Source organism: Aspergillus clavatus, genomic scaffold (assembly GCF_000002715.2).
Source record: "Aspergillus clavatus NRRL 1 1099423829802 genomic scaffold, whole genome shotgun sequence".
NCBI lineage: Eukaryota > Fungi > Ascomycota > Eurotiomycetes > Eurotiales > Aspergillaceae > Aspergillus > Aspergillus clavatus.
In genome coordinates, this window is record NW_001517097.1 from 2,104,280 (window position 1) to 2,130,439 (window position 26,160).

At 50.0% G+C, this 26,160-nt stretch overlaps 9 protein-coding genes across 9 annotated transcripts, besides 7 other annotated features; 5 read left to right on the forward strand and 4 right to left on the reverse strand.

The window, feature by feature from the left end:
• Positions 1-114: 114 nt before the first annotated feature.
• Positions 115-173: a microsatellite.
• Positions 115-184: a microsatellite.
• An 811-nt stretch (positions 185-995) lies between these two features.
• Positions 996-1,016: a microsatellite.
• A 2,494-nt stretch (positions 1,017-3,510) lies between these two features.
• Positions 3,511-10,861, forward strand: ACLA_040380 (putative sensor histidine kinase/response regulator; the record flags this gene model as incomplete). Its single annotated transcript, XM_001271247.1, has 6 exons — positions 3,511-6,434; positions 6,486-7,673; positions 7,746-8,226; positions 8,293-8,359; positions 8,458-8,787; positions 8,850-10,861. 6 exons carry the CDS (start codon positions 3,511-3,513, stop codon positions 10,859-10,861), a joined length of 7,002 nt encoding a protein of 2,333 aa, XP_001271248.1.
• Positions 10,862-10,919: 58 nt separating this feature from the next.
• Positions 10,920-10,948: a microsatellite.
• A 1,025-nt stretch (positions 10,949-11,973) lies between these two features.
• Positions 11,974-12,001: a microsatellite.
• Positions 11,977-12,000: a microsatellite.
• Positions 12,002-12,240: 239 nt separating the features above from the next.
• ACLA_040390 (uncharacterized protein) lies at positions 12,241-12,564 on the reverse strand (the record flags this gene model as incomplete). Its single annotated transcript, XM_001271248.1, has 1 exon — positions 12,241-12,564. One exon carries the CDS (start codon positions 12,562-12,564, stop codon positions 12,241-12,243), a length of 324 nt encoding a protein of 107 aa, XP_001271249.1.
• A 1,980-nt stretch (positions 12,565-14,544) lies between these two features.
• ACLA_040400 (uncharacterized protein) lies at positions 14,545-14,891 on the reverse strand (the record flags this gene model as incomplete). Its single annotated transcript, XM_001271249.1, has 2 exons — positions 14,545-14,748; positions 14,778-14,891. The coding sequence occupies 2 exons, from the start codon at positions 14,889-14,891 to the stop codon at positions 14,545-14,547; spliced, it is 318 nt and encodes a 105-aa protein (XP_001271250.1).
• An 8-nt stretch (positions 14,892-14,899) lies between these two features.
• On the reverse strand, positions 14,900-15,610 carry ACLA_040410 (uncharacterized protein; the record flags this gene model as incomplete). The annotated part of the gene is made up of 2 exons (XM_001271250.1): positions 14,900-15,096; positions 15,349-15,610. 2 exons carry the CDS (start codon positions 15,608-15,610, stop codon positions 14,900-14,902), a joined length of 459 nt encoding a protein of 152 aa, XP_001271251.1.
• Positions 15,611-17,902: 2,292 nt separating this feature from the next.
• ACLA_040420 (glycoside hydrolase family 1 protein) lies at positions 17,903-19,390 on the forward strand (the record flags this gene model as incomplete). Its single annotated transcript, XM_001271251.1, is given in 6 exon segments — positions 17,903-18,363; positions 18,393-18,558; positions 18,613-18,873; positions 18,896-19,141; positions 19,151-19,202; positions 19,251-19,390. Coding segments are annotated over 6 exon segments (1,326 nt in total).
• Positions 19,391-19,706: 316 nt separating this feature from the next.
• ACLA_040430 (uncharacterized protein) lies at positions 19,707-20,208 on the reverse strand (the record flags this gene model as incomplete). Its single annotated transcript, XM_001271252.1, has 2 exons — positions 19,707-19,716; positions 19,787-20,208. 2 exons carry the CDS (start codon positions 20,206-20,208, stop codon positions 19,707-19,709), a joined length of 432 nt encoding a protein of 143 aa, XP_001271253.1.
• Positions 19,734-19,761: a microsatellite.
• Positions 20,209-20,939: 731 nt separating the features above from the next.
• Positions 20,940-22,156, forward strand: ACLA_040440 (putative acyl-CoA:6-aminopenicillanic-acid-acyltransferase; the record flags this gene model as incomplete). Its single annotated transcript, XM_001271253.1, has 3 exons — positions 20,940-20,996; positions 21,059-21,463; positions 21,521-22,156. 3 exons carry the CDS (start codon positions 20,940-20,942, stop codon positions 22,154-22,156), a joined length of 1,098 nt encoding a protein of 365 aa, XP_001271254.1.
• A 573-nt stretch (positions 22,157-22,729) lies between these two features.
• ACLA_040450 (uncharacterized protein) lies at positions 22,730-23,309 on the forward strand (the record flags this gene model as incomplete). The annotated part of the gene is made up of 3 exons (XM_001271254.1): positions 22,730-23,033; positions 23,143-23,186; positions 23,247-23,309. 3 exons carry the CDS (start codon positions 22,730-22,732, stop codon positions 23,307-23,309), a joined length of 411 nt encoding a protein of 136 aa, XP_001271255.1.
• A 963-nt stretch (positions 23,310-24,272) lies between these two features.
• ACLA_040460 (cytochrome b561 domain-containing protein) lies at positions 24,273-26,146 on the forward strand (the record flags this gene model as incomplete). The annotated part of the gene is made up of 6 exons (XM_001271255.1): positions 24,273-24,652; positions 25,080-25,090; positions 25,144-25,341; positions 25,408-25,442; positions 25,532-25,594; positions 25,652-26,146. 6 exons carry the CDS (start codon positions 24,273-24,275, stop codon positions 26,144-26,146), a joined length of 1,182 nt encoding a protein of 393 aa, XP_001271256.1.
• Between the last annotated feature and the right edge of the window lie 14 nt (positions 26,147-26,160).

Below are 26,160 nucleotides of genomic sequence, written 5' to 3' on the forward strand. Positions count from 1 at the left end.
GAGGAAGAGAGAACAAGAAAAGTATTAGATCAACAAAGACGGGAAAGCAGCAGAAGCCACAGTCAGGTGAATAAAGGAGGATAATACTAAAAAGTAGGATTAGAGGAGGGGAAAAGAGAGAGGGAGAGGAAGAGAGGGAGAGAGAGAGAGAGAGAGAGAGAGGGAGAGAGAGAGGGAAAAGAGACCAGCACCGGAAAGGAAGTAGAATACTCCGTTCACCACGGTTATGAATAATGTTGCTACAATGGAATATCTAGTAGTTACTGAGTAGACTAACTGCTGCTGTATTTGGTCACTGATATCCGTCACTACCATCTACTGACTTGATGGCACTCCTGCCCGGTGTTTGAAATGTTCAAGTGGATAGGAAACTAAGGTAGAGAGGGAGTAATCGTGCAGGCTACTCTGGTGGATAAATCCAGTAGACTTGCCACAACTAAGTGCTTTCCTGTTATCTACAGTCTATCTCCTTCATAGCTCTACCTAGGTAGTGTCAGAAAAATAAGGTGCGCTCATCCTCTGTATGGAATAGGTACTGCTGTTGTAAGATTGGATCATTGGAGTCAGGACGGACAAGGTTCATACAGGAGGCCATCTTGGATCACGGTGAATAACAACGAATGCCACACAACCCTCTGTTGCGTAAACTCAGGGTACAAGAGAATTTCGTGTTGTCTAAATACATCAAGTATGGTTGAATTCAACACTCGCCGCCATAAATTTTGCAGCAGAATGATGCCAGAAACAAAGCATCTATCGGCGGTGGCCGGCACACGGCAGTAGTGCGTCATAGATTCGGCCTATTCCTAAGGTACCTTAACTGTGGAAACTGAAAAGGCTGTACAGTACTATCTAGTAGGTACCTAGTGTTCCCACTAGAGAGAACCCGTGGATATGTCCCCGTGCGAAATCCTGGTCATCCTGGCTATAACTACAAACTTACACACTTTATATTTCCCAAAAAATCAGGGGCTTACTTGAGAGAAGAATAACAGAAAAAAAAAAAAAAAAAAAAAGAGTCCGTCACCAAACAAATGAAACGGGTCGATGCATGGCCCAGTATTCATGTTGATGGACCAGAAATTGATATCTTCTCGCTTCCTGCGCTAGTTAGTGTTGCCTTGGTCAGACTCGACTGAACCAGGATCATCAGGCACCCTCGTGCAGGTTAGCGATTCAAGAGAAACCAGAAGCGGATCAAAGGGGTTTAGACGGGAATGAGAGAGAGTTAGCGGCACGCCGGCAATCCACCAGATTTGGCATGGATCTCTGTTTATGGCATCGTTAATGCGGCCGTGGCTGGGCACTACGGCTCCGGATTTTCATTCAATCATCATAGGTATGGATTCTCACTTCTCAGTACGGAGTAAGAATGATGTATTATTTGTTTCATTTGTTTTATATGAGGTTGGATTATGGAAGCTTAGAATTTGGGGAGGCTAAAAATCCGTGGGCTGAATCTCTTTCTTCCAAGAAGTATCTATCTATCTGAGAGCGAGAGGTTCTCCACCAGCCTGCCTCACCGACGATGACAAAACCCATGGGTGTATCCATATTTTCATAGCATTCTCCTGTCAGGCTGTCGTCTTGTCGCGTGGTCAGGTGGCGACGTGGCGAACGAACTACTACTGTTAGATAGTTACTACTCTGTGGCTGGGGGACAACATCTACAAAGAACTACTACTTTGACCTCATCCTTATGTATCCAGCACTTGGTCTTAGTCATCTTATGGTCGTCATTCTGCATTATTCGAACCAGATAATCCAAATACTCGGAAGTCCAGGGGTGCTAGTTCTCGTGTTATTTCCACCACCTGTCGATCTTGAGCAACTTCGTGCTGGACAGCTGCTCAGAGAAAAGAAATCTCCGGTGAGATCAATCCAACCTGGCAGGCGAAGAAAAGACAAAAGTTACTGCTCTCTACTTACCTAGCTAGTATCGTCTTGATTCCACTCCATAGACAAAGTACCGACCTTGCACCACCATAGTTCTACAGGACCAGAGCCAAGAACCTGCAACAATTCAGGGAATAGCCTCTCTCTCAAGAGAACGAATGACCCAAGTATGGGGAAGGACATGGTTGCATTGGCCAATGACCAGAGGATGCACAACCTGATCTTCAATGATGTCTCAAAAAGCTATCAATCATTTAAAGGCGTGTTCCTTGTTCGTCTCACCTCGCCATGCTGCTCAATCCATCTCCCGTACATTTTCTAGAACGCTTCCGCTATCAGATTAATGGCTAGATTATTGGTCAACTGGGAATGCACTGTGCACTGTGCACTACCTGCTGCCTGGATACTGGGAAGATACCCCGAGGAATGAAATTGTCCAAGTCTCTGACTAGCTATCGGGTTCTACTTGTTTCAAAAGAATCCTTGATTCACATCCATCCTTTGTGTATTCAGGAGCGAGTTAAATACGAAGTTACAATATCCAAAGCTCCTCACGGGACGATAAAGTTATTCCACTTGGCAAGCCACCTGGGTCTGACTCGAGGATCCTGTGCAAGCCGCTCGTATCTGGATTCTTCAAGAGAAATCTGTCGTGAGAATTGAGTCCGTATTTCATTGCCGACGTACGCAACTGCGATCCATCTATAACGTGGTAGTATTGCCAGTTCCGAATGTGTCATTTCCCAAGATATATCCCTCGATCAGAGGGCTGACATCCGAACCCACATCTTTTGCTGAAATCCCCACAAAATGTCATATTGACTTGTCGAGACTCTATCTAGACTCCTCTGAAGTCTTGGACAAGGAGTGTATTGTTGTCATGAGCAAGTCCATCCTAGCGGTTCGATTTCTGGTTTTCGATATGGCTTGAAGGAAGCTATCTTGTCATTATGCCCAAGACGAACACGAAAGTTAGAGCTACGCCAATGATGAACTGTTAAGATGACCAGACAGAATGACAGGCAGTTTGGTAGCCTCACATCATTAATATTCTGGATCTTTGCAAACGACCATGCATTATTGCTCGCTCTGCTTGATGCTCGTGGAGGGAGAAGTCATGCCCGCCCAGTGCCCAGGCTTCTAAAGTCCCGTGATACCCCACCCACAGCTGACTAACACTTTGCCAATGAGGAAATGATAGCCTCAGGCCATCAGACCCCAAACCAAAGTTTCACCTGATGCTTGAATGATAGATCAATGACTCCATCTGGAATCCTCATTTCGACCCAGAAAATTGTTTACAGCCGGATCGTGACGGCCATCTCTGATCTCTTTGATTTTTACACCATCTCGTCGTTTGACCGTCGAAGCGAGCCGCACCAAACAAGTTGTTGAACCCTCCTGGAGCCCACCATTCTTAGCCTCACGCAAGTGAAAAGTGCCTGGTGATCGAACCGTTTCCGTCCATATGAGAGCACTTCTTCCGCTCCGAACACAACCTCCTATCTGAGCAGTACCACGACTCGCCCTCTGGAGAGAAGGTGGGATCTACCTATGGCTCTTGCTTGAAGAAAGCAATTCCGTTCAAAACGATTTCTCGGATAGCTGGTCGAGATGGAGGAGGATAATAATTACATTCTCGGGGAAGACCTACCGCTTCCACCTGCCAGGCTTTTTGAGAGACTAGCACAGCTCCCCGGCTACATCTGGGATCAAACCGTCGAACCGTTTCACTCCACTTACAGCCATTGGCATGTCTTTGGCCTCCGTCACTGTGCCGAAACGGATGTCTCAACCCCCGCCGCAACCTCCTCCGGGCCATCGAGCCTAAGTCGCATCTCCCCTCGCACCGAATCCCGCCCGTTCTTTCGCCATCATTGGAGGAGTAGTCTGAGCGAATCAAGCAGCGAGCTCTCGCTATCCCGCACGGATCAGGAACCGTTATGGGCCCCGGTGGTGGCCCGGGTGTCGTCCCACGTCGTCAGACTCGAGCGCGAGTTCCACATGCTCCGATCGATTGTGCAGACATCAGATCCGGACTGCAACCATACCATTCGACCGATTGACTTGATACGATTGCCGCCGGACCCCGGAGACGCCGGCCCGCTGCTGGTGGCTCTCTTCGAATCTCCCGGCCCGAATATGCTGCGTGAGCTGGTTGCCTTTGGACCTGCGTGGTTTGCGGCGGGCGCCAGGAGCGATGGCAACCTCCCCACCCCGGACGAGCAGGTTTCTCTTCCGGTATTTCTCGATTTTGCGATTGGCGCATGCGATTGTTTGGAATTGTTGCACTATGGCCTCAAAACCGTCCATGGTGAAATTCGGGGGGATGCTTTCCATTTCAATAGGGAGACCGGCACAGTTAAATTACTCAGCACGGGCAACGGCGCGAGATCCTTTGAAAATATCCTAAGCGATGGCTGGTCCTCGTTGTCGCGGGAGCTCGGTGTCAAGAACAAGCTGCAGTTCGTCGCACCAGAGCAGACGGGGAGAATGCCGACTGAGCCGGACAGCCGAACCGATATCTATGCGCTAGGTGTGTTGTTCTGGACCATGCTCATCGGGAAGCCAGCGTTCACGGGAACCGATCCCGTCGAAGTCGTGCAGAACGTCCTGGGGAAAAAACTGCCCCCTGTGTCCGTGAAGAGAATGGACATCCCTGATGCCGTGTCGTCGGTGATCCAGAAAATGACCCACAAGTCCGTCAATGATCGCTACCATACCATTTCTTCCGTCAAGCGGGATCTGGCTCAGATCTCCCAGCTCCTCGGCGACGGCGACAGCGAGGCGCTCCATGATTTCCAGATAGCTCAGCGCGATGTGTCCTCCTTTTTCACACTCCCGACCCGCATGTTTGGCAGACGGGAGGAGTATAATAGAATAATTGGCGTGATCGACAAAGTCTATCGAAGACAGCAATCCGCGCACGCGCGCGCTGCGGTTAAAAATTCCAGCGGGGTGGGATCCAGTTCTTCCATGTCCGACGGCCGCGTGGATAGCTTTGAGATTGCTTCGGGCTCAAGTGATTCTGGTTCATTTCACTTGGCCCCCCGGAGTAATTCGAACGGGGGTGCGTACAATCTTGGGCGCGTCTCGACGCACGAATCTTTGCACAGTACCGAGTCGTCGCTTTCGACCCCTAAGGCCGGGTTTCTTTCCAGCAAGACGAAGAGCCCCGTTGAGTCCCGCTCCTCTTGGGAGCATGCGGACCGAGATAGCCACCCTTCCTCGGGTGCGAACGCGCAGAATTACCCAGAATCCCTCCCCTCAGTCAGCAGGCAAAAGGCCGCTCATAAACTTCGTAGGAACGGCATATGCGAACTAATCACCATCAGTGGTGCCGCCGGTATAGGGAAAACAGATCTTTTGAACCGTGTCCAGCCTGCAGTTCGTAAATTGGGCTACATTGCCATCGCTCGTCTCGACCGTGCCAGAAGAATACCCTTTGAGCCTTTTGCTAAAATCCTCGCACAACTTCTGCGCCAGATTTTTTCTGAACGTGATGTCACAACAGACTACCACAATAGCGTTCGCATGGCTTTGCGACCGATGTGGCCGACCCTCCACAGGGTCTTGGAACTCCCCGAGCAGCTGATGTCCGCTGGAGGGAGCGATAAAGAGATCTCGCCTAAGATGTCAGTTGCTCAGCACATCTTCAGGGATGTCTCTAGCAAGGCGGAACCCTCAAGGCGCATGGCGATGCCTCGACTTGACCGTGGACAAAGTTCCGTCGAATTCTTTCTGTCCAATGCCGCGTCGAAGAACATGCGATTGATGGAGACCTTTCTGGAGATCCTCAAGACCCTGTCCCATTTCAGATTGATTTGTGTATGCGTCGATGATCTGCACTACGCTGACGACGAGACTCTCGAATTGATCTTGAATATTGTCAGAGCTAAGATACCCTGCGTGCTCATGGTCACAAGTCGCAAAGCTGAACTGGAGTCGGATGCTATCAAGTCGCTCTTCGAGACAGAGAATCCGAACGTGACCCGAGTTCAACTCAACGCTCTCGGCGAGGATGAGATCATGCAATATGTAGCGGCCACGATGCACCAGGATCCCAACCCCGGACTTACCCCTCTTGCTGCTGTGATCCAGGAGAAGAGTCTAGGCAATCCGTTTTATGTCCGATTGATGCTCGAAACTTGCTATAGCAAGAACTGCATCTGGTATTCTTGGAAGAATTCCCGATGGGAATTCGACCTCGATCGAATCTTCACCGAGTTCGTCGCTCCACGATACGGCGAGGGGCTCGGGCTGGGCTTCATCGCCAAACGTCTCCAGGAGATCCCACCCGCGGCTCGATCGATTATGATATGGGGAGCCTTGCTTGGAAGTCCGTTTTCATTTGCTCTTGTTCAAAAACTCCTCACGAGCGAGTTCCTGTATGCTAGCGAGGAGGATGAAGCTATGGACTTGACATGCCCACAGAATGCCAGCTTGATCCGACAGTCCGAGGCCGATATTGTGGTTGGGCTTCAATACCTTGTTCAGGCGAACCTGATTGTGCCAGGGAAAACAGACGATGAGTTCAGGTTTGTCCAAGTCCTCTGGCTGTTGATTCATCCTTGACTGACGTTTCTTAGATTTGCGAATGACCGACTCGCGCAAGCGTCAACTTCGTTGACCGAGGGCCGTAACGTCGACAAAATGCATTTTATCATATCGCAGGCGATGATGAAATACTACCACGATAGTCGCAGCCGATATGCAATCGCCCGCCATATCGGCCTGGCTTCTCGAATTGTCAGATCCCGTGTAGTTCAGAGACTTGACTATAGGAAGATGTTATGGGACGCCGCGCAAACGGCTGCTCAGTCCGGCGCTCGCCCCACTGCTCTGTGGTACTTCCGCCACTGTATTGCCCTCCTTCAGGATGACCCATGGGACGACAACAACACCGATGTTTACTATGATGAGACGCTTCGTTTGCACATCGCCACGGCGGAAATGCTATGGTCTCAGGGGCACCATACGGAGGCTCTGAAACATTTGGATGAGGTCTTTGCCCATGGCAAGAGTGCTGTATGCAAAGCGCGGGCGTGGATTGTCAAGGCCAAGATATACGCCCAGATGGGCAACCATTACCGCTCGATGAACTCTCTTCTCACGTGCTTGGAGGAACTGGGCGTCCATCTTCGAGAGCCCACCACATACGAAGCATGCGATGCTGCGTATGGCACTCTAAAGGCATATCTCGAGAACGCCGATCTGGAAGTCATCGTCCGTAGACCCATGAGCAAGGATATCAATATGATCACGATCGGAACCGTCATGGCCGAGGCAATGGCTGTGACCTACTGGGACGACGCGTTGACATTCTACCGTATGGCCATCGAGATGATGAACCTCCATCTTTTCAAAGGCGGCTTCGTGCAGATCTCGATAGGAAGCTCCCATCTCTCTATGATCTCCTTTAGCCGTTTCAGAGACCTTGAGTTCGCCGCTAAACTCAACGAATGTGCCTTGACGCTTCTGGAATGTTGTCCAGAGCCGTGGACCCAACGTCGGGGCTCGATTGTGCACAACCTCTACATCAGCCATTTGCGCGTACCCATGCCATCCACGCTGCCTGCGCTCGAGACCTCTGTCGAGGCATCCTTCTCAATGGGAGATCCCTATATCACTTTGATCAGCCTGTCATCAATGGCCATGACCAGACTTTGGCTGGGACACGACATGGGCCACGTTGAGCATTTCTGCTCGGAGAGCGCGGACGATATCCCGGATTGGTCCAAGGATACCCGGGGAGGAGCCAGTCTTCTGGCTGTTCGGTAGGTCCTTCTTTTCTGCAGCATAGTCTGCATTAATAGGGCGATGACAAGGCTGACTCAACCCCATCACAGACAAGTCGCGCGTGCTCTCCAAGGGAAGACGTTCTACCGCGATCCCAATACCACCATGGACGACGAGCACCACAGCACAGACGAATACATCGCTTTTCTGAACAACAATGCTAGTAATGCCGACCGTCCTCGCGACATCTATTGGGGCCTAGCCATGATTCCTCTCTTCCTCTATGGGCACCATGCCAAAGCGATAGAGACGGGCATGTCGATGATGGACACGATGCCCAGGCTGTGGTCGGCTCGTGTGGCATATGTCGTCTATTTCTACTTGGCTTTGTCCCTGCTGACCCTCCACAACGACTACCCCGCCGGTGGATATCTCGACGGAGACGATCTGAAGACCGTGCTGAAGTATAAAGCGGAGGTTGACTTCGCTAGAAGGGCCTGCGATGCAAATTATGGCATGTGGTCATTGATCTTGGAGGCTCTGATCGCAGAGGTTCGAAATGACCACACGTCAGCCATCCAAGCGTTCGAGGTAAGAATCCCCATTGCATTGGGACATTCAAAGGGGAAATTCCTGAAACTAATCTTACGATGTAAGGCTGCGATCGACCACTGTCAAATCCACGGCTGGCCAATGGAAGAAGCCCTGGCCCTGGAACTACATGGTGAGTGCACGTGACTAGCTGTGCTGTGTGCTACTTCGATCCTGGCCTTTTTGTTTACTGTCACCATTCACTTTCCTGTCGCTGACCACTCGCCAAAGGTGAATTTTTGATCCGACGTGGTGCCAAAAGAGCAGCGCGCTCTGTCATGCAGGACGCCATAGGTGCTTGGTCCGCCATCAGCGCTACCGGCAAAGCAGCACATCTCACTGAAAAGCACGAGTGGCTTTTGAAAACGGCGACATCATCTCGGTGTGCTGATGCTGGTGTCCAGACTGTGGATTCGCTTCTTGGGATTGATCGCAACACGGCACAGGAAGATATGGCTATACCTCAAGTCATGGAGGGGGATGATAGGAAACAACTTTGGATTGAGCAGAATGGAGTCACCTCGGGCGAGCGTTCTCTTGACATATCTGGCGTTGGACTCGGTAAGTGCTTCTTGCTAAACTACAGGGATACGGACGTTTCTTCCTTGCTAACAGCGGGCTAGATATAATCGACCTGTCAAGCATTCTAGAATCGAGCCAGGTCATGTCCTCCGAGCTACAAATCGATAAGCTTCTCACCAAGATGATTGAGATCGTGTTGGAATCCTGCAACGGGTCTGATTTCGCGGTGATCGCGACTGATTTCGACGATAGTGGCTTTGCCGTCGCTGCTGCTGGAGACCTGGAGAAGGGACAGCGGTCTTTCGTCGACGGTCTTCCGTTGTCAGAGTTCGAGGATAAGATGGCGCAGCAGATTTCTCACTACGTTATACGTACCAAAGAGGAAGTCCTCGTACACAATTTTCTAGAGGACGACCGTTTCTCCAACGTCAACGAGGCATACCAGAACAAATACCCGCTCGGCAGATCCGTGATTGCGCTGCCAATCATGCAGGCAGACCACCTTCTGGGAGTGATCCATATCGAAGGCAAGCCGAATTCCTTCACCCAGCGTAACGTCGTTGTGCTTCACCTCCTATGCAACCAGATCGGTATCTCTTTGGCCAACGCGCTGCTGTTCCGCGAAGTCCGCAGGGTCAGCGCCACAAACGCGGCCATGATCGAAGCTCAGAAGCGTGCCCTCGCACAGGCCCGCGAGGCAGAGCAAAAGGCGAAGGTGGCCGAGGCTGAGGCAAAACACAACGTCAAGCTCAAGGAAGATGCTGCCAAGGCCAAGTCCATCTTCTTGGCCAATATCTCCCACGACCTCCGTACACCGATGAATGGAGTGATTGGTCTCTCTGAACTGCTCAAGGGCACGAATTTGAACAAGGAGCAGGATGAATACGTCGAGTCGATCCGCGTCTGTGCTGACACATTGTTGACCTTGATCAACGATATTCTGGACTTCTCCAAATTGGAGGCTGGCAAGATGAAGATCTCCACCGTCCCGCTTAATATCCGCGAGACGATCTCCGAGGTTGTGCGCGCTTTGCGCTACACGCACCGAGACCGCGGCCTTGAGACCATCGAAGATCTGGACAAGGTGCCACCCGACCTCGTGGTCCTCGGGGATCCTGTTCGTTTGCACCAAATCTTCATGAACCTGCTGAGCAACAGCTACAAGTTCACCCCCAAGGGCTCCATCACTGTGCGGGCCAAGGTTTCGCGGGAGGGCAAAGGCCGCCTGCGCCTGGAGTGTGCAGTGTCCGACACTGGTATTGGCATTCCCGAGGAGCAAAAGTCGCGTCTGTTCAAGCCGTTCTCGCAGGCCGACAGTTCTACGGCGCGATCATACGGGGGCAGCGGCCTTGGTCTCAGCATCTGCAAGGCTATCATCGAGGACGTCTTGGGCGGGGCTATCTGGCTCGACTCGACTCCTGGGGTGGGAACCACGGTGACCTTCCGTCTGTCGTTCAGCAAGGCAAAAGACCCATTAACGGCTACGCCGTGGTCAGATATCAGCGCGAACAACAATGCGGCGCCTCGGCCGATGACGCGCGATCTGACTATGATCCCTCGCGACCAGATCCGCGTCTGTATCGCCGAAGACAACCCTATCAACCAAAAGATTGCCGTCAAATTCGTCACCGGTCTGAAACTGCAATGCGAAGCATACAGCGATGGTCTCCAGGCGGTCGAAGCTCTGCGGGCTCGTTCTCGCGAGGGTATCCCCTTCCATGTCGTCTTGATGGACGTGCAGATGCCCACCCTCGATGGATACAACGCGACCCGTGAGATCCGCAAGGACCCGGACCCCAACGTCAATGAGGTCCTCGTGATCGCCATGACCGCCAGCGCCATCGAAGGAGATCGCGAGAAGTGCCTTGAGGCCGGCATGAACAATTACCTGCCCAAACCTGTCCGGTCCACTGTTCTCAGCGAAATGCTTGGTCGCTACCTTGCGCCCGCGCCGACCTATACCAAAATGCGACTCGCGATGCGTGCTCGAGGAAGCATTAGCACCGAGGCTGGCACCCCAACCAGCTCTTCGTCTTCTACCTCGGAGCAGGTGATTGCTCTCACACCGGAGGAAGAGAAGCGACCCCGGCTGATCAAGTCTGGAACTGGCTAGACTGATTGATTCTCTTGACCTCGGCTCTTCAGTAATCGCTTGCTTTGCGGCAAACCTTTTTTCTTTTCTTTTCTTTTCTTTTTTTTTTTACATTCTGGCGTCTTGAGGTTCTGGTTGGTTCAGTTTCTTCTATCCGTTTACTCGTATTCCATTTCTTTTCCCCAGTTTCTGTTATTTGCCTGTTATTTCTTACGATCACGAAGGCTACGACTCATGAGTTTAGCAATGTGGGCTGCGACTGTCTCCATCTATGGGCTATCCTTCCCACTCTTGTTAATATCTATTCCTTGATGCCAGAACGTGACGTGCTTCGTCAGGAATTTTGATATCGTTCCTGTCTACGAAACCACCTCACTCTCTGCATCACATCTCATTCCCACTTTCCATTTCTTATCTTCCCCTCCATTCGTACTGATTTAGCGATTTCTTTACAATCGCCATGTACTCTGTTTCTTTCTCATCGGTGGCGCTCAATATTCCCCTTTCCCCCTACCATCTCGGCGTTTTGGGTGTATCTATCACACTCGGAACTAGAATACAGGGGACCATAAAACACTCCAAAGTTATCTCTTTCTTCTTCCATCTTCTGCTCTAGGAAATTTATTCTCAAGGTTTTTAATTTTTTGACTAGCATAGACCGTAGGGAAAGGGATTACTAGGCTTACGTTGAGCGAAAGACCATACTGAAAGCACGAATATATATAAATACATCTGCGTTCTTGAAGACTGTATATCCACTGAACATAAGGTACCTAGGTATCATAAGGGGAGAGATAGAGATACCTAGGTAGGCGTACTCGCAGTCGCAGTCCCACTCAGATACCCATCAAGTGAGCTCCAACCATCTCCTCCGCTCCGAGAATATCTTGAAGTTATCTTCTATACCCTCCGCTCCATCCCTTCAAAGTCCTCTTTTCTCACCACTCAATCGCAATTGAAAAGCTATCTTGTCTCCATAGTAATGTGGTTTCATCTACGACTATGGCGCATGTGTGACATGTATGCATTGCACGGACGTCGGAGCGCTTGATTCTCCATCTACACGAACAGAGCCATTGCTCACTAAGTACGTTTTGGTACAGCATAATGCCGGTTGTTATGCAACAAAACACAAAAAAGAAAGAAAGAAAGAAAGAAAGATTAGATGGGATATTGAAACATCGCTATTAAGAGCCCCGCTATTATTTCCAGAGCTGAACTGGAAAAAAAAAAAAGAGAGAAATATGCTGTGCGCAGTGCTCCACTTCTAGTACGAGAACGCCGGTGACGAAAGCCCGCAAGCTCCCCGTCATATGCTGAATGCATGCTAATTTTGACTCCAGCAGGGAGCCTCCAAATCTGCTCATATTCCACAACCACTTCTGTTCTGGACCCGTATCTCAGCCGCCGGTCGTCTGGGTCGCCACTTCCTCCAGTCGTTTATACCGCCATTCGTACTGCGCCAGCTGCTTCTTTTCCGCTGGTGACAGGCTCTTTCCCTTGTCTGCCATCTCCTTCTCCACTTGCTTGAGCATCTCCCAGCGCTTGAGGATCCGGGCTTGGTTTTCTGAGATGGAAGCAAGGTGGGCGTCTTTCGAAGCCATGCGTTCCTCGATGGTGGAGTGGTAGGATAATTTGGCATGGAACAGGGCCATGTCGGATTCGTCGTATTTGAGACCGCGTCCCTCAGGCAGAGAAGCTGAATGGCTTCCTTTGGACGGCATGCTGGTTGATCGCGGCGAAATATCTCGCACTATCTTGTGCTAGAACTTTGGTGATGCTGCGGAGGTGGCTCAAGACCTGTTTCGATCTTGGTTGGGTAGTCGAGACTCTTTGGCTTGAATACAAGTGAATGAACCACAAGGAGCTCCAGCTGACCCCGGGTATATGTTGAGGGAGAAGATGCAAGGCGTCCAATGCTTTTTAGACTCAGCGTTTGATTTGAGAGAATCGACCTTTTGTGGAGCATATAGGAAATCCTTCTCCATGTCAATCCCCCTGGCCGACTTTTATAGTTCGCAGGCCCTCGCGGACGTCTTTCAAGGTGATACCAAACATGCCACCGAACGCCACGTTTGTCAATGCGCCGACGCAACAGAACAACGGAGAAGAGGTGCAATAAATCCATATCGTCCACTGGAGCGGCTTCTCTGCCCACCCTGCTGCATTTGTCCCGTTGTCTTGTGATTATAGTGGAAAACAAATGTCATCACTAAAAACAGGAAAGCGTTTGTTCCTCATTGGATCGGACTGTGACACATGAAGGATAACACCGGCGCAACCAGGGGCGGTCTGGAGATGGTTTTGCTCGGGCTCGGAGCGCTCTCCTCTCTTCTCTGTCCGCCGGAGAAGTGAAATTGTTGGAGTCGGTGAAGAAACTCGGACCACTGGCGGACAGACCACATCTGCAACGGGCGACGGCGACTCTTAACAATCGTTTCCTTTCGTACTTCAACGATTCTCCCATGCAGATCCAGTGGGTCGCAAACACCCCTTGACTGGACACCAGGACAACGCCAACATGGCTGTCCGCCATGCGATCTCGCCTTGTTACACAGGCCAGGGACCGTTTCGAAGAACAATGATGGAAACCAACGCCCACTCTCCCAGCAACGCGCCGCAATTGGGAAGGGGACCACAAAAGCACCACATCAACCGGCTAACGGGCCTGGCTCATGGCTTCTAGGATATGGGTCACCGATCGACCGTCACCATGGCTTCCATGATCCTCATCGCCGGGCAAACGCGCAGCGCAAAATCCAGAACCTTTTTTTGCCCATTGCAGCCAAAAAAACGGTCCACTCGACCGCCTGATTCGCTCGTCCTTCCTCCATTAATTTCCCGTCAGTGGGTGCTTGGTGCCTCATCCCGGATCGTCTGCAAGTACCCGTGGGATGCGTTGTTGTGTCACATCCGAGTCAGGACGTCGTATGAACGAGTAGTACCCAGAAAATGATCTACTCACTCATCGACGCAGATGAAGAGGTAAGAGCCAATGGTCCTTCACCAACATCCAGAGATACTTCGCCTGAATACGATGGGATAATCGCCACACCCTTTTATTCAGCTCCAATTCCACAACTTGCCCAAATCGGCATAGACACACAGCAGTCATGATGTCAACACCACTCACCGCAGCTAATATCTCCATAGCTGCAGCAAAAAAAGCACGATCTAGGTTCATCGCAAAGCCACATTCATTCCCAGCCCAGTCGAGCCCAACGGGCTCCTTGCATATGCTGTGCAATCGAAGCCTCAAGCTCCATACCCGGGACTGCATCTCTGCATATGTTGTGTCTGGCCACCCCTGCCGCGTCGGGATTGCAATATGTAAGTACCTGCGTATTCCTCCTGAGATAGATTTGCGGTGTCAATGTCGGTGCCGGTAGTGATTGTTTGCTTCGCATGCTAGGTATACAGATGAGGCGGTGTGGGGGCTGTTCAAGCTGGGTTTCGACAGCTAGAAGATCCGTGCTCTCGTTAGAGTCATGTTCTCTGTCTAACATAAGGGGATACAAGTTGAGCGGGAATGGACAATGAGAAATTCTGTAGAGGTTCCTTAGGGCAGGCCAGGGGACCCGGCCATCCGTGTTCATCATACGATACCGGCGATAGGGTAAGGAAGACAATCGATTATGTATTCGTGGTACTCATAAGGTGGAAACCGAGCTCATACAGCTATGATATTCCTTGATTAAACCACGTCAGTGGTTGCTCTCCTCGTCGCGGTTCGCGTCTTGCATTGCCTTCTTCGCCTTCTGGATGTCCAGTGACATCTTCACCGGTCTAACTCCAGGCGTCTCGAAGACAGCGTCAATCTCCTCGAGAGACAGATTAGATGTCTCCGGGAACACGAAATACGACAGGACGAGCTGGACGCAGTTGTAGACGATGTAGACCACCCAGATCTTGTATCCTTTTTTTTTTGGATTCCCACGCCAATGCCGTATGTCTGGATGACTCCCGCGCCACCCTGGATTAGTCCATAAAGACCCATTCCTCTAGCACGCAGGGGCAGGGACAAGATCTCGACCGGGTAGAGGTTGTGCATCGTCGCAATCAGGGTGGCGAGGAGGTCTGGTAGAGATAAATCCACAGGATAGTGAGCGCAGCGGCTGCGCGACTCTCCGTTACCTTATATTGCCAGGAGGTGATGGTCGTCGCAAATTGGAATATAATCATGCTGGCGGGACCCGTGAGGATCAGCCTGCGTCTCCGGAATTTGTCGACGATGAGTGCTCCGATGGCGGTCAATACTAAATAGACGGCGGTAGTGCCGAGACTGATTCCTAGCTACTGCATTGAGCCCTTGAGACCGATGGTCTCCAGGAAGGGAATCACCTAAAGATACACCGTGTTAGTCAAGAAAGGTCTAGGAGGCGCGGAAGGCCAAAGACGGCGACTTACGTAGTACGTGATGATACCTCCACCATTCCATTATTGGAAAACAGAGTAGAGAAAGAGGACGAGAAGCCGGAAGCGTGCCTTTTTGGTGAAAAAAATCCGACAGTCCCAGGACTGATTGAAATTCGTCCGGTTATTCTCAAGAGACGCCTCAATCTGTGAGACGACAATCTCAACAATGGGCTCATTGATCTTGCCACTGATCGTGTGGTATTTGGCGACCATTTGTTTGGCAGTGTCCCTCTTCCCGCGCATGACGTAGTAACGGGGCGACTCAGGGGTCAACAGGTAGATGGTGACACAGACGATTGCGGGAAAAAGGGCTTTCAGAATGAGTGGGACTCGCCAGCTCCAATCTCCGTCCATCTTCGTGAGCCCAAAAAGGGCCCGAGTCATACCCAAAACGCCAATCTAAAAGCATGCGCCAAAGATACCAACAATCAGACCACGGAGGCGTCGAACCACCCCATGGGGTCATTGCGGGAGCTCCTCTTTCCTTTCGCCACAGACTTGTGTCTGTTGGAGGAATACTCTGAAGAAATCAGTCAATGAGAAGTTCTGATTAATTTAGCCGCGAAGCGTGAAAGGACGTTGGTACAGAAGCCCTTAGGCCGAATCACAGACAGACAAAAGTAATCAAGGACCAGTCTAGTGAATTGCATGTGGTGAGGTGCAGCTCATCGATACTATCCATGAGAGGACCAATCACGGCGTTTTTATGAGGTTAATCGTAACCTCCCTTGTCGTGGCTTGTAATTTTCCGCCATTGAGGGTCTCTCCCTTGCCTCGTAGCATCAAGGAGATGGCAGGTGGCCTTTACGAGTCCAGCCTGCTCATATCGCTAGGCAAGGAACGGCAAGTCTAAATAACCTGGCCAACTAGGGCTGCGTCAAGGGAATTAGCTCAGATCAACTTAGGGCAGGATAGTTTGATCTGGGGAATCTCTAACCTTGCGACAGGGTATTATTATTGCACATAGCTGCATCCTGAGACCACTCTCACTGAGGTAGGTTTCTTCTGTTAGAAGAAAAACATATTTAGAGCTAAATGTACCGAGAGATGTGAATTCTATGGAGTCAAGTCAGATGTCGAGAATAAGAAGGATGCAGTCCGTAGGGTAGTTGAATGATGGACAGTTGAGACATGAGAGATGGGAGAAATCTCCAGTTGCGCTTCACAGGCACATGACTTGCATTTCTTCCCCCACAGGTGAATTTATGATTGTTAAAACTACAGAACAACTCAGCAACGACGGTTATGGCTGGCACGAGGATCAGCCACCCACCTAGATATTGCCCCCCACGAATTTAGTCCTGCCAGCCAAGGCATCGATGGTCCATGAGAATTCACGCACGCTATTCTTGCTTGTGCCAAATGCTGATACGTGGACCGTGGATCAACTGTTCTAGTTCACTTCCACCCCAGACTATCCTCCGCATTTTGGCTGAATCTCAGCAGTATCTACACTTAGTTCGCTTTGATGCTTCGGATCCACTTGAATCAGTGCTCCTACTGATTCTTATCTGATATTAGATTTCAGCTGGGAACATGGGCCGTTAAAAGGATGGGCGAAGAACAGTTCTCTGCTTCCCTCGCGATGGGCCGCGGATAGAGATTCCAGGCTAAGAGGTGCATAAGGTCAATCCTCCTACTTGATATTGTACTTGGACTACGAAACATATATACAGAGCTTTGGCCTTCACTACGGGGCCTGTTATGCACAGTGGCCGCAGAACTTGCACAAGTTCCTCTTGAGCTGGTATTGACCCAAATCCTCGGGCCGTTGAACTCTCGATCTGAAAGCACACTATAAGATGCAATGCCAGGATAGAACCTCGGGTGAGGTTGCATACTTGCAAGACGATAAAAACAAGCTACTCGGCGCCACGTAGGAAGGAAGTAGTCCAACTGCTTCTGACACGGGAGGTGGTCCATGTCATTGACACCACTATAGAGTACTTGGCAGATGGTTGATGAGCAGTATTGATAATCAGTCAATTGATCGAGAAACTCGCAGATTGATTGTCTTGTAGTAGTATCATTTCATGGTGGAACGATGTAATCATCTGGAATCTCGATTGCTTAGCTGTAGAGATTACCCCATTCGGAAGACAACATTGGTATCAAGATTCTCTGATCAACAACCTTTGAGACATCTTGTCAATAGTTACGCCATGTAGTGGACTCTCCAGCAGCAGATTCTACTTAGTACATAGTTGCTGTGCTCTCTCATGATGGAGTCTTGTGAAACCACAAATCTAACTCTTTCTACGGTCTGGGAACAGTCACGAAGGATTAAGCACCGACGTCCGGAAATCACCAAGATCGACGTGAATATTGACAACTGAGCTCTTCTCTTCCCCTCATTTGTCTCACCCCGCCTGGACCCGGCTCCGATAAGATTCTCAAGCAATGATGAGGCAACCTGATTGAGTGGATCGGTTGTGGACGCAGCTAGAAGATGCGATGTAGCTGGACGGATCGCTGGTAGTAAGTCATCAAAACGCCGAACCTCTTCGATAGTGCTAACCAGGATGATCATCTGGACTATTTCAGTCATAAAGTGTCCCGTTCGCGAGTTTCTTTCACTTTTTGCGAGTCTCGAGTCCCGAATTAACTATAAAGCTGGAGCATCAGAAACAACCTGAGACCGACGACATGGACCTTCAATCTGTTCAAGATCTCAAGGGCGTCTTGAGGAGCGACTTGTACCATGGCTACGCCACAGCAGCGGCCCAGGTAGAGGGCGCCTGGAACAAAGACGACAAGGGCCAGTCAATCTGGGATACCTTTGCGCACACTCCAGGGAAGGTCAAGGATGGAAGCACGGCCGACGATACGATCCGCTTGTACGACTTCTACAAGGAAGATGTGGCGCTGATGAAGTCGTATGGGGTCAATGCATACCGCTTCTCCCTGTCCTGGTCTCGGATCATCCCTCTGGGAGGCGATGATCCCATCAACGAAAAAGGAAACCAGTACTACTCAAACCCCACCGACGAACTCCTTCGTAACGGCATCACCTCATTCGTCACACTCTTCCACTGGGATACACCACAAGCACTTGAAGATCGCTATGGCGGCATGTTAAACCAGGAGAAGTTCGTGCCGGACATTGGGTGAATTACGCACGCATTTGCTTCGAGAGACTTGGTGATCGTGTAAAGAACTGGATCACACTCAATGAGCCCGGTGTCTATACTCCAGCTGGGTATGCAGCGGGAGTACACGCGCCAGCCCGCTCCTCCTTCCGAAGCCGCAACGAGGAGGGTGACTCGTCCACAGAGCCGTTTAGAGTGGCGCATACGGAACTAGTCGCTCATGGCCATGCCTCCCGTCCCTAAAAGCAAGAGTCCCAGCCTCTCCAGCACGAAACAATCGGTATCACCCTCCACGGGAACTGGTCCGAGCCATGGAACGAGGCTGATCCGCAGGATCAGGAAGCGGCTGAGCGGGCCCACGAGTTCGAGATTGCCGGGTTTGCAGACCCGCTATACAAGACAGGCAACTATCCGGCGTCGATTCGGGAGCAGCTGGGTGACCGTCTTCCTAGATTTACGCCGGAGGAGTCAAATCTGGTGCTAGGCAGCTCCGAGTTCTACGGCATGAACACCTACACGTCATTCTTCGTCAAGCACAAGGACACCCTAGCGTCACGATTTCAACAAGCAGGGTGTACCTCGTGGCGAAGAGAGTGATACCGAGTGGCTGCGGGCAGCGCCATGGGGGTTCCGAAAGCTGCTGAACTGGATCTGGTCGCGGTACCAGATGCCCATCTACGTGACCGAGAACGGAACAATGGTCAAGAAGAAGACGGCATCTATGCCTGAGGCCCTCAATGATGAGTTCCGCATCAAGTTCTTCGAAGGATACGTGGGGTGGGCGTCGGCACGCGCGGTCAAGTAGGACGTCGTGGATGTCCGCTCTTACTTTGCCTGGACCTTCACCGATAACTGGGGTAAGTGTTTGCTTTTCTCGAGACATCTGATGCTAATTGATTTTACAGAATGGGATGCAGCCTATACAGATCGATTTCGGAGCACGTTCATTGATTTCGATTCTCCAGAGAAGACTCGATATCCGAAACAGTCTGCTTACTACCTGGACAAGTTGTTCAAGCATCTCATTAAGGATACCTGGGAATGATAGCATGAGATGTATAGAACTATGCATACTACAAACTATGAATTATAGACGCCGTGCTGAATCCAAGACTGAAGAAGTCATTATGATTACATCTTCCTGAACGTTGTCAGATACTTCCAGCATGGATGCCTATTAGTTGAATCTAAACAAGCGGTTTAGCTAGTGTACAAACCCAACATTGCCGCAATCATATCATACAAACGCACAACGCCTTTTGCATCCAATCCATAATCTCATGACAGAGTCATCCACGCAATACTGTGCCTCCCGATCCTGACCACAGAAGAGATCCGATCAACAGTGCCACTAGAAGGCGTTAGCCACATCTACCAGAACATCAAACCAAACTCACAAACTCACAAACTCACAAACACAGACCCATCATACAACCCTCACGAAAAGAACCGCGGAATGGGACCAGAATGCCGTCTCTCTTCACCCGAGCGCCGCACAGCCGGAACCTCAAAGCGCACGTGCTGCTCGTGGTCCCTCTGCTGGCGCTGCTGCTGACCCTCCACGGAAGACCGCAGGATCGAGCTGGGGAAATACGGCGTGGAAGGCTGCCTGGTTCCCGCAGGACGCTGGATCGACAGCGGCGTAAACTCGCGCAGGAACACCTCCCACGGATCCTCGGGGACCTTATCGCCGTTGCGGACTTTGCCCTGCAGGACAAGCAGGCGGTACAAGGTTCGCTCGAGATTGATCCAGTCGACGCCGTAGGGTTTGTGGGTTATGCCCGTGGAGTGGTCGGTGTTGCTGCGGTATATGTGGGTGAGGGTGCCCATGATCTTCTGGAGTTCGAGGTCGGCTTTGGCCATTTTGAGGGTTGCTTTGGGGGGGCTCTTGGCGTGCTCGTAGGAGGTAGATGGGGATGACTGAGGGGAGATTCGATGATGAGAATGGAGATTTATGCAGGAGATGGTTGGGATGGTTGTTAAAGATCGTCCAGAGACATCGTGTTGGTGATGAGTTTTTGAAGGAGCTGTGGAAGGTTGTTGGGAGAGGTTGGGAGAGAGATTAGAGACGGGATATGTTTTTCATAGACGCGAAAGACGCGAGGTGCATGCGAAAGACTGATAGGTTCAGACCGTGAATGACACAGGTGAGGATTGGCCATAATCAGTTGACAGCGAAGTGTGATATAATCGTGAATGATAGTGACGCGCCTGTCATTTTTATCTCGCATGCATAAGAGAGATTTGCTAGTCATCGTGATAGGGATATCCTATACTTCTGGGAATTGGACTCATGTGATCTGTTGTTGACAGACTAAACAGGATAAGTTGAAGCTATACAACACTGGCAACATACTCCAACTAGTGATCTCCAACTCCAACCCATTCTCCAACAAGCATCAGCGTCAATCGACAGGGATCCCGGCAAACCACACCCGAGTGAGGGGATAAAGGATTCTACCCCAAATATTACAAATCTCCCATCTTCTGTTCCTTATATTCTGTTCTTCTCCCTTGGGGAAATGATTCTGCGTTGCTGTTCAAGGCTTGAAGCTCTTGAGATCTACTAGAGGCATCCATCTCCGTCGCTCGAAATGCAGCTCAAAATCGAAGAACCTCCCCGGTTGGAGCTAAAGGGGACTCCAAGAGAGGTATAGTATCCTATTACGCCTGAATCCCTTCTTCGTTACGAAGGCTAATTTCTACCAACTAGATTGGACTGGAACATGGCCGTCTCCTGCAGGACCAGATCAAAGACCAAATCAAGGTCTACGAGAACATGTTCCAAGAAACCTCGAAGCTATCCTGGGACGCTGTCCGAGAGCTCGCAGAGGAGTTCCGCGCTTCCTTGGAGCAGAAGCTGCCCGAGATCTACGAAGAGATGCAGGGCATCGCAGACGGCGCGGGACTCGATCTGCTGGACATCGTGGCCCTGAATTGCCGCAGCGAGATTGCCATGGGCTTTTTCTCCGATGGCTGCACGAGTCTCTCGTGGAAGAAGCACGACAATGCGCGGATCCTGTCTCAAAACTGGGATTGGGCTGCCGCTGCGGGGAAGAACATTGCAATTGTGTCGATCGAGCAGCCGGGCAAGCCTAAAGTCTATATGGTTACCGAGGTTGGTTCGAGTTTGGCAGATGACTGCGTTATTGTTTCTGTTTACTGACATACATAGGCTGGTATTGTCGGAAAGATCGGATTCAATAGTGCTGGAGTAGGTGTCTGTCTCAACGCCATTAGGGCTCGGCCGTGCATCAGCTCCAAAGTGCCCATCCATGTGGCTCTGCGTCTCTGCGCAGAAAGCTTATCTGTCAACCACGCAGTGGAGAAACTGTCGAGTCTTGGGGGCATTGCTTGCAGTGTTCATATCCTCGTTGCAGACAGCACAACCGCGCTGGGTCTCGAGCTCTCGCCTCTGGGAGACGTGCATCTCACAGAGGACGCGCTGGGCACGGTAGCCCACACCAACCACTTCATCGAGAACCGCTACGTGTATGAGCCGCCATGGCTCTCGGGCTCACCGATTCGACTGGACCGTACCCAACAGCTTGTCCGTGAGTTGAATGAGAGTGGGATTTCTGGATCTGAGATCACACCGGGCCTGCTTCGAGACAAGATCTTTTCAGACACTTTCAACGCCCCACAGGCAATTTGCTGCTCGGAAGATCCTGCTCGTGGGCCTGCGGTGCGTTCTAAGACCATCTTCAACATCATAATGAACTTGGAGCAGGGCAATGTTGGTGCAGAGCTTGTGGTTGGTCGACCTGGTTCTGGCGAAGAGACCGCTGTGATCCAGATGCCCTGGAACTGAAGTTGTTTTTCGTTTATAGCCATGTCTGGGTGGATGTCTGATACACTGTATATTTGGGGCTTTGGCAACCAGGTTTGATGAAAGATGAGGTCTGAAAATCAGAGCGAATGCTCTGAGATGTATCTGATTACACAGTCTCTTTGTGAGAAACTAGACTAGAGCGAATGTTCTAAGACATACCAGGGAGACATTCTCCTTCTGGCATAATCATGGCATTCAGATATGTTTCATCCAGCACAGTTACCTTGGGGGATCTAAGAGATAAAGTCAACAATGACATCCAGATCTACAACACCTAGCACGCTATTTGTCTCGCTATCCTAGCAGCTAGTAGGAGGAACTATGGGACTTGACAGACAATACCACTTCAGTCTCTTCTCCAGCGGCACTGTATAGAAGCCTTGACTTCTGCCCCTGGCAAGATATCATCAACATCATTCTGACCATCCTACTCCTATTGACTATTCACAAGCGCAATCCAGCCCTCTACAATCACAACCGGTCCTCTACAGTCACAGTCCAACCATTTATCAAACCCCATCTCAACAAATCTCTGTATCTCAAAACAGCAATATGCCCAGCTACTCTGATCTCACCGAAGAACACCGTATCCTCTCTGATGCGCTGAAAGAAAAAGCTGACTTCCTGGAGATGTGCCCTGAGAACCAGGACCAACTCCACAAAGATATGAAAAGCTTGCTCATGAGCCTTGAACATGTTGAGTGTCTGTTGCAGGAGCACGAAGAAGAAGCCAGTGCATCCTCTTCTAACTCAGATTACTCCCGCTCCGTATCTCCGACTGAATCTACTACCGATGATGCCGAAGGTATGAACTCCCACCTTCAGGAAAAATTGGGGGGTAATGGATTTGATAGTAGTGTGTAGAGAGAGGGTTGCTATGGTCCATTAGTGTGCTCTTGCTTCTGGTGTTCATGGTCTAAATCACTATGGAACATTCTGATGACTGCATCTGCAATACTGCTTAGTATTGCCGGTCCATTGTTATCTGAGGGTGAAAGCGATTGAGGAGGTAATTAGACGTTCAACATTTCGACTGCTTTTCTTCATGTTATTTGCTAAAGCTGACTAGACTCCTTTGGTCTGTTTCAATGATATTGACCATTCATCGGACTTTCGATTCCTTGTAAACTAGATGATTCAATTAAAAGGTTGAGGTCTTAGAGTCAGAGGACGCTCTAAGCCATACATAGTCTATGTCTTTACCAGAAGTCGCCTTAGGCGTGCGAAGCAATCTTGAGAGCTGAGTATTTACTCCTTAGATATCGAACATATTGGAGTTACCTTGAAGAGTCGGTAGGCTGTTCTGATACATATTTAGAGTAACTTACAACAGTGAGGAACCACTATGCCTCGAAGTTAAATATGTCTAGGGGTTGATAACCCTAAGAATCGCTACGCATAGGGATCTAGATATGAGTATGCCTAGGAGTCTAGATATCAATATAGCTAGGTTTGCTTGCTTCACTTCATAATAAGATACTTAATAAGAGTAAACACTTGAAGAGATACAAGAGTGACAGGCTCTCATATGGATAACAATGGCATGTAGATAGGTCCCTTCAACACAGACTTACTTGAAGTAAATGATAAACAGGGCTTTATGAGAGAACGATGATATTCTGAGATGTTCCATCCAGAAAAGCTCTCTTAAGACATACAAGAAGTAGGCAGTATCTTTGTGAGATAGCAAACAAGAGCACATGCTCTGAGACAGGGAGTAGTCTCTTGATCAGACAACAATGCCATTCAAAACTGTTCCACTCTGGACAACCTCTTTGAGATACTGTTGTCTCGAAGTCCCTTCACCTGTTATCCTGAAAGAGACAATATGAAACTTGACAGGAGCATTGATCAAATTTATGTTTCTAACAGCACTATATATGAGCCTTGGCCTACCCCTTCTATGGCATCTCTCATCATCATCATCAGCATCATTTGAATACGCTCTCACTACCAACACTACAAGCACTACTATCATTACTTCCAACACACCGATACTCAATATCCTGCTACCTAACACACAACTACACAAGGAATACCTCACTACCCAATACACTACTCCTTGATCATAACTACGAGAAGACGATCATCCAGAATGTCAACCTCTGCTAATCTCATGGCAGAGCACACAGCCCTCTGTGCTGCACTCCAGAAGCTCTCCGATCTGCTTGAAGAGCAGCCTGATGATCACCAGCGCCTCCGAAAAGAGATGGAGGAACTGCTGAACCAGATTGATGAGCTTGATCATTTGCTTCAAGAGTTGGAAGAGAGAGCCAGTCATCCCTCTCCTACCTTTTCTGACGACAGCGCCAACTCTCCTTTCCATCAGGATGCTGACGGGTTTACAAGCCCAACGGATGCTGCAGGCTTCAGTGGTGTCAATGAGAGTGACACTGACGGCTATGACGATGCAGAGGAAGGTATGAATTCCCACCTTTGCGAGAAACTTGGGAGGAAGGGTTACGACCGCGATGCGTGAGATGCCCCTGTTGATCCTTAGTATGCTTCTGATTCTCGCTGTAATGCATTAGATGATTACAAAGCAGCCTAAAACATAGCATGATACTTTTCTTTAGTCTGTGTGCTTTCCGATGGATATGAAGTTGACCACGTCCTACCGGCCGAATTAGGCGATATATTGTGGAGGAAGATGAAGGTTCTCGACTTGTCGGCTGTGTTTTTGAATTCATATGCTTACGCTATACAGGCTGCTTTGGTCTATTTTTCCTTTTTCCTTCAATATAGCATAGTAGATGTGACTCTTGAGTTGGAGAAGAGTTGGTGTTATCAGACTGGAATTTGCCCCAATAATGAATGCATGTTCCCCGCAGTCCAGCATATTTATTGGCAATCGGCGGATCGAAATGCGCCATCAGAACTGACAACTACTGGCCTATCGTAGAGTACATATATGTAAGTTATCTCCCAGATATCTTCTTCGATATTCTGACCTTTTCTTCAAATAGCCCTTCTCTCAGTTATCCTCCTCCTTAAAGTGAGACTGCATCTCTGTGGTGACATCATCAACATCATGGCCTCTGCCACGGGGATCCCCCAAGAACATCCTCAAACTATCGAGGCAAGAGAAGACGAGCCTCTTTTAGGCGCCCCAGGTGCAGTAACACAGGGAGATACCGAGGGTATCTGTCGTAATCTGATCAAAGGTTCGTTGTTGTTTTGGCCAGCGTCGCTTGACCGTTCCCATGCTGATCTTCGCTACTACTGCTTAGGAACTGCTGCTGTTGCTCAAGCTGGCATATTAATTGTACGATACTGCCTAATTGAAGAATCTATAGCTTCAGATGCCCAACCTTGACTTCTGGTGTGGATGTTACTGACCGAGATTTCATCTAGCTGGCGGCTCTTGTGTGGTCTGGCATCTTTACGCATGACTTGATATTCTTTTCTGCTCATCCAGTACGTCATGCTTCTATTTTAGAATCCGATTATCACTCTTGATGCTAATGGCCACAGCTTCTAAACTCTTCCGCCTTGTTCCTCCAAGTACAAGCAGCCCTCATTCTGCAACCGACCGCGACACCTCAACAAAAGCTCACGGGCACCCGCATTCACTACACCCTTCAAGCTACAAGCCTGGCCGCATTTATCGCAGCTTTTATCATCATCGAGGTGAACAAAGGCGATCATCCACGTCTGACGTCCCCCCACGGCATCCTTGGCTTGATAACCTACATCTTCATCATCTTCCAGGCTTTGCTAGGAGTTGTGCAGTACTTTTTCCCGGTCATCATCCTAGGCAGCCTTGCAGCAGGAAAGAAGCTATACAAGTATCACCGTCACCTTGGATACTTGGTGCTTCTCTTGGAGCTGGCGACGGTGGCAGCGGCCACACAGACAACCTACAATCTGAACGTGCTGCGTATTCCTCTCTGGGGTATTCTTGTGGCCGCAGTACTGGTTGTTGCAGGAGTCGGCGCCAGGATCAAGAAGCACAAGTTGGGTTTTTGATCAAGCCTTCAATG